Genomic DNA, 9,493 nt, shown 5'->3' on the forward strand with positions numbered 1-9,493 from the left:
AGATATCTTGAGTGTTCCAATTTCTACAGTTGCTTCTGAATCGGCTTTTAGCACCGGTGGTAGGATACTTGACCAATATCGCAGTGCAATGAAGCCTGATGTTGTTGAGGCATTAGTTTGTTGTAGAGATTGGTTAGCTGGAGGGAAAGGTAAGTAGTTTTTTTTTTTATTTTCATTTTAAAGTTATTTATTTTACTAATATTTGTTTTTGTAGAAACTACTGAGGTGGGGTTGAATGATTTGACTGAAAATATTATGAATTTATTCACAAATGAGGATACTGGATCAAAACCTACTGCAACACATGATTGATGATTCTAATGAAAAGTAAGTTGATTAAACCATTTAAGTTCATTAAGTATAGGTTTTTAAAAATCTTTTAGATTTTAATTTGTTTATTTCATACCTTGTTGGCTTGTTTCAAGGTTTGACTCGGTACAAAGGAGGAGTAAAGCAATGGAGAAGTGGAGCTTGAAACTGAAAGTTATTTTGTGAAGCTTGAAAACTTTTTTATTTTGTATTGATATCATAAATTTTCTTGTATAGACTCTGGACTCTATAGGATCTTTTACTTGTATAGACAATATAGTTGTATTAACCTTTAATCCTTTTGGATTGCCTTAAAAGTTAATTTTTGGGTTTCATGTGGAACCCCCTTTCATGGGTGATGGAAATGGTTGCCATCATGGCCATTGCCTTGGCCAACGGCAGTGGAAACCCCCCAGACTGGTAAGACTTTGTCGGTATTGTAGTGCTGCTCGTGATAAACTCCACCATCAGTTTCATTGAAGAAAACAATGCTGGCAATGCTGCTGCTGTGCTGCAGCTCTTATGGCTGGTCTGGCTCCAAAAATGAAGGTACAAGCTTATAAGATCCCTTGGGAGCTTTCTTTCTTTCCTGTAAATTTTGTTTACCAAAATTGTTGTTGATTTGATGCTTTCAGGTGTTCAGAGTGGTAAGATTGTATTTGTTTTGCCCTTTTTTGAAAGAGTGTGTTTTGAAGGATGTTAGGATGGTGACCTCCTGGACCTTTAGAATTTGTGAGACATTGAGGTATTTCCAAACCTAGCCAATGGCAAACCAATGGCATTTAGATTTGCCTTATGATTCATGATGTTGTAATCGGTGGTTTCTTTTCCATTTGCAAGTAGTCGAGCATTGGTATTTAGGACGAGCTTAGAAAATGGGTTCAATGTTTTGGTTTTGCAATGGAGTTGTTATGGCTTATGGGTGATTTTCAGATTTTGTCATTTTGTGTTCCATTTGCTCCTAGTCAAAGCATCGAGAGTACAAGTTTAGGTTGTTTAGCTGTTTAGGAAATTAGTTGGCTTTGATGGTTTTGATTATGCAAATGAGATTCATGCTGATAAAGTATGGTTCTGGTCTCTTGCAAATTATTATCTTCAACTATCATTTATGTTATACTAACTATAAAATTACAGGAAGCTATGTTAACTCTAAAAATAATTGTTCAAAGAAACAAATTACAATAAATTATATAAGACACAGATTAATAGTCCACAAATTCAAGGACAAATTGTAAAGCTAACTTTTAATTGGAAGGAGGCAAATGTGCGCTTCAGCCGCCACTAGAAAGCCTAACAACGCAACGCATATCTGAACTGTGAACATCTCACAAAATTTGAAGAGCTTGCTACCTCAGGTCTCCCTTCTGGATTTCCGAGCTCGAGGAGCAGATGCATCATCAACTTTTACATTCTCTTCTTTCTCTTCATTAGTGCCTGGAGAATCATTCCCAACAGTTTCGGCTGACTTGATTTTGGAAGCAGACGGTGCCGAGACTTGTCTCTGTAAAATGCAAGGTTTAGGAAGTCAACACCCAGATATATCTAAAGATAGAACATCAACTAGTTAGATTCAAGCCAGATTGAAAGCCTCTCAATGACTCACCTGAGGTTTCTTTTTGCTACCAAAGAGAATCTTGACTATGACAGTGGCAAATACCACTACCGTGGACACTAGAACTCCAATGGTGACGGTAGGTTGTTTCTCTGCCTTCTCAATAACATTCTGCTCCAAAACCAGTCATCAAATGTGAAAGGACTAATATGGATTTAAGATAGGAATATAAATAGGAAAATCTTATAGATAATAGAACATACAATGATTTTTATCTGGTATGGTTTCAAGAAAGGAATGTCCGCTATCCTGTAGAGAACATCAAATATCTTCTTCTGCAATAACAATGGCATTGGGTGTGAGAAGGGTACAACAACAGCTTATTTAGTTTATTAGAGTTAGTGGAACTAAACATTACCTGGATACCATCAAATGAGATTCATGCTTTTATTTTTTTGAGACTGATAAAAAAAATAAAAGAATAATTAAAAATAAAATCGGGTTGCCGGGTTGTCCGGGTTGGAATGGGTTCGGGTTTATAGGTTTCGGGTTAGAGTCGGGTTCGGGTTGGATAATTTTTTAAAAAATTGATTTTCAACCCAACCCGAACCCACCCAACCCACCCGAATTGACACCCCTAAGCCTAAACGAGCTTAATAAATATAAATCATAAATTTAAATATTCATTAAAAATTAAATTATATATAGAGAGAAAATTATAATATTATTATTAAAATTTATCATTTTATTCTAATAAATAAATTTAATATATTTATCTATATTTTTCATAAGTAGAGTATAAAATTTATAAATTCAATATCAAAACTATTATTTTTTTTATTTAAAAGTTGTTTAATAAGCTTAACGAACGTGTTCACGAGCTAACGAGCCGAATATTACAAAGCTTGAGCTTGGTTTATTTATCTTAACGAGCCTCATTAAACGAGCTCAAACGAGCTTTTATCGAATCGAGCTTCGAATAGCTCGCGAGCGGCTTGGTTCATTTACACCCCTATTTATGACCAACTTATAACGAAAGCAAAATATTCTATCCAATGAAAATGAATAAACTAGTCATTTTCTATCCTTTTCCCCTCTATTTTGTAATATCCGTTCATAATGATTTTCTTTCCTTTTCCCCTCTATTTTTTTTTGTAATATCTGTTCATAATGATTTTCTATCCTTTTCCCCTCTATTTTGTAGTATTCGTTCATAATGCAATACATCAAAATGTCTCGTACCTTTATTTTTAGAAAACAAAATGCCATCAATTCTAGTTGGACCCCTTTTCCACTAAATAATTTCTTAAATTTTGATTTTTTTTTTCCATTTTGCAACATCATTAATATTCAAATGGTCTATAGTTTTAGGTTCAACGTCAAAAATATTATTATTATCTTCTTCATTCAAGTCATTTGTAATTTTTTTAGTTAACATTCATCATGCTTTTAATCTTCTATTTTGATATTAAAATATTTATTAATATCTCTTGTCTAACTTTGAATAAGTGTCTATTTCTTTATTTTCTTATAAATATTTTAGAGGCATGATTATATATAATACCCAAAAAATATTTTAAAAATAATGTGTTAGAACTAAGAAATAAGAATATATTATAAGAAATAAATAAATAATAAAAAGAGAAAAGAGAAACAATTTAAAGGATAAAAAGCAAAAAACAAAAGAAACCTAAAGAAAGATAAGAAATTAAAAAAAACACATTCAAGGTAGAAAAAGAAGGGAAATACTTGAGGACTTTCATTGTCATGTATAATTTGGGAAGAACTCTACGTCCTCAACTATACTCAACTATACTGAATTGGTCCATTTCACTTCCATTGTAGGTTTCAGAGAATATAAGGGCAATAAACGTTTACAAAAGAATTCATCCAAATCGAAAAAGCTCAAATCATAGTGTGAGGTAGAGGCAACTTTGCGAGGGATCTGGTCTATCAGAAGCATATCTAATTAGAAGCAAGGAAACATTCATGGGCAATCATTCAATCCATCAAAGAGGGAAAAAAGAAAGTTCTAATTTCTAGGTAAAATTGAAAGGAAGCGATACCAATATAAAAATTGGACAGATCAAATGAACTTATCAAAATATAAGATGAATCAGAGAGGTTGCTATCGCCAGCCGTGTAGGAGATAAGCACGGAAACACCTTTGAAGAGGAGGAGCTCATGACGAAATTAGGATGATGAGGATCGGTACTTTGCTAACTCTATTTTGTTCATATTAAAATTTTAATATAAAATGGTATAATAAATTTTAAATGGTTGAGCCCTTCTAAAAAGTGGGCCTGAAACGTGTGTCTCTTGGGCCTCTCACCTCAGGGCCGGACTTGCTCAGCAGATACATGCTGACATGGCAAGATCGTGACTCCTAACAGGTTGGTGGCCCTCTCTCCCATATGCTTCCTATCGCATGTCTCCAATGTACGTCATCAGCTCTGCTCATGTCTCCAATGTACGTCATCAGCTCTGCAAAATGATTTTTTTTTTTTTTTGAAGCATTTTATGTTAGGGAAGGTGGAGGAATATCATTATTTAATTAATTGTTCCCGCAAAAAATAGGGCGCCCCTTTTTTTATCATCGCCTGCCAATAAGAAAATACATTTATAAATATCATATGACTTAGTATATTTTATGAAAAAAATTGTAATAGAAATAAGATATAAATATTGCAAGAATGATTGTTATGTTATATGACTTAAATATTAATTACTCCAATGCAAGTATGCTCATCTATCCGACATAATGTCAATGCCTATGTCAATGCCGCCCTCAATTGTATTATGTTCTTAGCAATTTTAACTGAAAAAAAAAAATCAATGATGACAAGAACAAATTATTGACGCAATCATTCCTCATAACATATAGCATTTGCATGTGGTTTTGATGTTTGAACTAATTTTATGTTAGAAGGTAATTGTGATCTCATATGTATGTCAATTATATAGGTGCGGGAACTTGATATAAATTGTAGGTGAAATTATGAAAATCCAAATAGGTCGAGAATCTATTTGCTAAAATAAAATTGTAATAAGTCGGGAGACCAAATGTTAAATAAGAAAGTTTAGTGGAGAGATCAAATTATTGGCAAGATGAAGTCCTAATAAGTTAGGAGACAAGATCTAGGTAAAAAAGTTAAAAATTAGATTTTTTTTGGCAACATGAAGTCCTAAAAATCTATAGAGACCAAATGCTAGGTGAGGAAGTCTTGGAGTCAAGTAGTCCTTAGGCATGGAAGACCAGGAAGTAAGAAAGCTTGTTAGTATAATGAAATTTTGATGGCATGATGGTAAGCTCTAGCTATGAAAAAAATTAAGTGACCCATATGCATCGTATAGTTGAAATCCAGTTGACTGGAACTAGATCAAGTTGATTAGGAGATGAGTCAACTAATGAAATATTAATCCACTGATAAACCCAAAACACTGAAGCCTATTTGGGGTTATATTTTTCTTCAGTTGACCACTATGGAATCATGTTGACCGATGGCTAAATCAACTAGGCAATCAATTCACACTAGGGAGACAACAAATTAAATGGCTTTGTTTATGTTTTATTTGGGTTTAGTCGACCAGTAGTCAACCAATACATTCATTGGTTGACTATGACTATAACTATGACTATGACTATGACTAGTTGACATGGCATTAAATACAAATGAACAAAATGCTTTTGTTTAATGCCATGTCAAAAGTCAGTATAAAAGAGCACTGATACATTGATTAGTCAATTGATGCCTGAGTCAACTAAAGATTAAAAATAATCCAATACGGTGCTATGTTCGAAAGGTAGTTAGCTATAATGAATAGTGTTCACTATAATGAACAAGAAACCTATAATGAATCATTGAGAAGATAAGTTTGAGCTACAATGTTTAGATTTACAATGAATAGTAGTCACTATTCGACTAAGACTATTCATAATATATCATCATTATAATATTCACTATCTCATCAAAAATATAGAGTCCATTGTCATATATTCATTATAATAATATATTTCTTTCACTCACATTCCTTTTAACATTAACACTCATTATTTATAAGTCCCGCCGTCTATTTAATTCTCTTAAAATTATTTCATATTAAATAAATATATTTTAAAATATTTAAATTATTATTATTATTTTTAATAATAATCTTACTTTAAAACAACATTTATTATTTTTAAAAAATAATATTAAATTTTTTACTATTAAAAAAATAAAAAGAAAAAAAAAATGAGAGAGGGGCGTTCAAAGCCATTCATCCCTTGGAACGCCTCCTCTCTCTCTCATGTGAGTGGACATTATAATACCCACTCACAATGAAGGAGTGTTAAATGGATATTATAATATCCATTTAACATTCTATTGTAGATGCTCTAATGGATAGAGGAGGAGTCCCCTCGGATGGGTCTAGTGGCTAGCGCATGAGGTGTTGTCATCATGAGGTATGGGGTTCGAATCTCGGCAAAGCCGAGGTAAATGTCTCCCTTATGTGCTAGTCACTATTCCAAAAGCTAGTAGCCGTCCGTGATTTACCTCCTCCATGTTGACCTGGGACGGGTTGGGAGGGCGCTAGGGGCGAGCGTATTCGCCTTTTGCCATCATCTAATGGATAGAGGAGGAGAGTATGGCCCCAGGGTTATAGTGCAGCGGCAGGACATTCAGGTTGTCACCCAAGCACCCACGGTTCGATCCCCAGCTATGGCGAATTTGCAAGAATTTTTCCTCCAAATGAGGCATGCAACTAAAGGATGCTGGAATTCTGGGCTGCCCACTGCGAGCGCTTCCCGATTTACCCTAGTGGCCTGTGGAAAACTTCCGTGGAACTGGACCGGTCACCCCAGGCTCGACGTTACCCAACTTGGTTAGTTAAATTTTTTTTCCTAATGGATAGAGTAGGCCCCTAAGGCTATGGTGCAGCGACAGGACATCTAGGTTGTCACCTAGGCACCCACGGTTCGAGCCCCAGCTATGGTGAATTTGCAAGAATTTTTCTTCCAAATGGGGCATGCAACTAAAGGATGTTGGGCTCCTTGGTTGCCCGCTGCGAGCGCTTCCCGATTTACCCTGGTGGCCGGTGGAAAATTTTCGTGGGGCCGGGCTGGTCACCTCAGGCTCGACGTTACCCAACCTGCTTAATCAATTTTTTTGTCTAATGGACAGAGTAGAACCAAAGGATGCTGGGCTTCTGGGCTGGCCGTCGCATGCGCTTCCCGATTTATCCTGGTGACCGGTGGAAAAATTCCATAGAACTGGGCCAGTCACCCCCAGAAATAGTCAATGAGACTAACTGGGATTATCATTTTTCTAATGGATAGAGTAGTTGTCCCCGAGGTCATGGTGTCGTGGTAGGACATCTAGGTTGTCACCCAGACACCCGCGGTTTGAATCCTAACTATGATATATTTGTAGGAATTTTTTCTCCAAATGGGAGGCGTAACCAAAGGATGCTGGGTTTCTGGACTGGCCGCCGTGTGCGCCTCCCGATTTATTCTGATGGTCGGTGTAAAATTTTCGTGGGATCGGATCGATCATCCCAAAGATAATTAATGAGGCTAATTGAAATTATTATTTTTTTAATTTTTTTCTAATGGATAGAGTAGTTGACAAATCACTACATGAACAAACAAAATAGTTGCAAAAATTAAAGAGCGTACAAATACAAGACCTTGGAGATTGGTTAAGGAGAAGAAAGGCTTTGAGGAAATTCATTCCAGCATCTCTACTATCATTTCCATGTCTTGTATTCCACTTTTTTTTTTCCTTATTCGTTGTACTCAAATTGTTATCCCTTTGTAAGAAGATTGTTATTCCTTATTCGTACAAATCCTTTTCTTTAATTTTGAATTAAATTTGTATTCCCTTTTTAATATAGCCTGTGGGTCGAATGTTTTTTTTTAATATTCAACCCAAGGCATTCAAATCAGACACAGAAAGGGAAGGGAATTTAGAAAATGTAAAATCCCTAACCCCACCTCTTTTCTCATCCGCTGATTTCGCCAATTTCTTCTTCCTCTTCACCCGCTCGCCGCCCAATTTCTTCAATCTCTTCACTAGCAACTTCTACTATTTATACTTGGAGCAACTAACATCGGGCGCATGATGATCCATCCTTGTTTTTCTTTTCTATCTACAACATTATGCTTCTACTCCTCTCTTGATTGACTAAGTAGAAATTTTCTAGAGGAAAAATTCAAATTTTGTTATCATTTTAAGGTATTTTCTATGTTGTTGCTTTGTACTTAGTGCATATTTTCTTTCTTATTCTAGTTTAGAATTTCTTTTTTTTTTCTCCATAAATTGATACCAGATTTGATTTTGTAGTCCAGACCGAACATAATCATCGAGGCATCTCTTTAAATTTATTAAACAGATACCTTGTAGTTGAAAAGAACAAGCAACTCTTTGTGAAGCTATACCCTGAGGCTGCGTTTGTTAGGAGTGATAGGATTAAAATTGGGTTATTAGGATAGGATTGGGGGTAGGATTATTAATCACTTTTCATGCCTAGGGACTGTGAATCCCACTCTTAGTCAACCCTAATCCTATCCCTAATCAATCCTACCAAACAGCATATTGACAACTTTTTGAAAACATAATCTTATCCTATCACCCCTATCAAACGCAACCTGAGGATTCAAGCTTGACAAGGGAGAACCAACCAATTACTTCCTTGATCATTAAGATTGTTTCTTTGTCTGCACCAAACTATCTAGGTTTGGATTTTTTTTTTTTTTTTTGATACTAAGAGAGGGGAGATTTTCTATCTTAGATTTCTAATAATTTTTTTACTAATAATGTTCTTATGTAGAATTTAAACTAGATGATTTCTACTCCTCTAAACTTTTACTAATATAAATAGTTCTAATATGGAATATTGAAGAACACAATCATAAATATTTTTAGTACTTGTTATTCAATAAATAATGTTGAATTTTTAGCTAGTACTATTGTTGTTAAATCTATGTAGGCCATTTATACTAGAAATTGTAGTAGAAATTATTCTTTAATATTTATGAGATTCTAAGATGGTCATTTTGAAATTTATTTTTGTTGGGTTATTTTAATGTCAAATCAAGAGAGAAAAAAGGGAAAGAGTATTCTATCTTTCGTTAAGTTAAGAATTGATAATCCTTCATCATCCAAGAGAATCGAGACTAATGTATCTAATCCTAATGAGGAGTTTGAACCTTCTTCTAAATCTCAAAAAGTTGAGTTTAATGAAACTTCACTTGAACAAGATCATAGATTGTGCATTTCAATGTAATAACATTTTGTTAATTATCGTGATGAAATTAGATAAGTTTAGATTAAAATGGGATCATATCAATCTAAATTGTAGGAGTACACATAGTACGGTCTGAATGAGGAAATCAATATCATCGATTTTAATATACATGGTTTAAAAAATTTTCATGGTTAGAGTACTCTCCTTCAAAGGATTTAATATTTTGTTTTCCATGTTATCTTTTTTAATTAAGTGAAACACAATAATCTACATTTATAGTTGAAGGGTTTAAAAGTTGGAAACACATTAATGATGAAGTCAAGTGTGTCTTTTTATCTCACATGGGAAGTTCTAACTCAATGCATAATAAATCTACAAAATCTATTATTGATGTGATGAATG

At 34.3% G+C, this 9,493-nt stretch overlaps 1 protein-coding gene and 1 long non-coding RNA gene across 3 annotated transcripts; one reads left to right on the top strand and one right to left on the bottom strand.

Annotated features, from left to right (window-relative positions):
* The first annotated feature begins 1 nt into the window (after position 1).
* LOC122049454 lies at positions 2–631 on the top strand. The gene is made up of 3 exons (XR_006130955.1): positions 2–149; positions 215–327; positions 426–631. It is a non-coding gene; the product is annotated as an uncharacterized LOC122049454 (long non-coding RNA).
* Positions 632–1,437: 806 nt separating this feature from the next.
* Positions 1,438–4,087, bottom strand: LOC122046876 (calnexin homolog). 2 transcript variants are annotated; one of them, XR_006130410.1, is made up of 4 exons: positions 3,928–4,087; positions 2,125–2,196; positions 1,913–2,032; positions 1,438–1,810 (listed from the first exon to the last, which is right to left on the bottom strand). XR_006130410.1 is itself a non-coding variant. In XM_042607790.1 (3 exons), the coding sequence occupies exons 1-3, from the start codon at positions 2,212–2,214 to the stop codon at positions 1,661–1,663; spliced, it is 360 nt and encodes a 119-aa protein (XP_042463724.1). In that variant the 5' UTR covers positions 2,215–2,516; the 3' UTR covers positions 1,460–1,660. The 2 variants fall into 2 exon arrangements, 1 of the variants encoding a protein (XP_042463724.1); XM_042607790.1 differs by lacking the exon at positions 3,928–4,087 and having other exon boundaries at positions 1,460–1,810; positions 2,125–2,516.
* Between the last annotated feature and the right edge of the window lie 5,406 nt (positions 4,088–9,493).

This window comes from Zingiber officinale, chromosome 2B (assembly GCF_018446385.1).
Source record: "Zingiber officinale cultivar Zhangliang chromosome 2B, Zo_v1.1, whole genome shotgun sequence".
Lineage (NCBI taxonomy): Eukaryota > Viridiplantae > Streptophyta > Magnoliopsida > Zingiberales > Zingiberaceae > Zingiber > Zingiber officinale.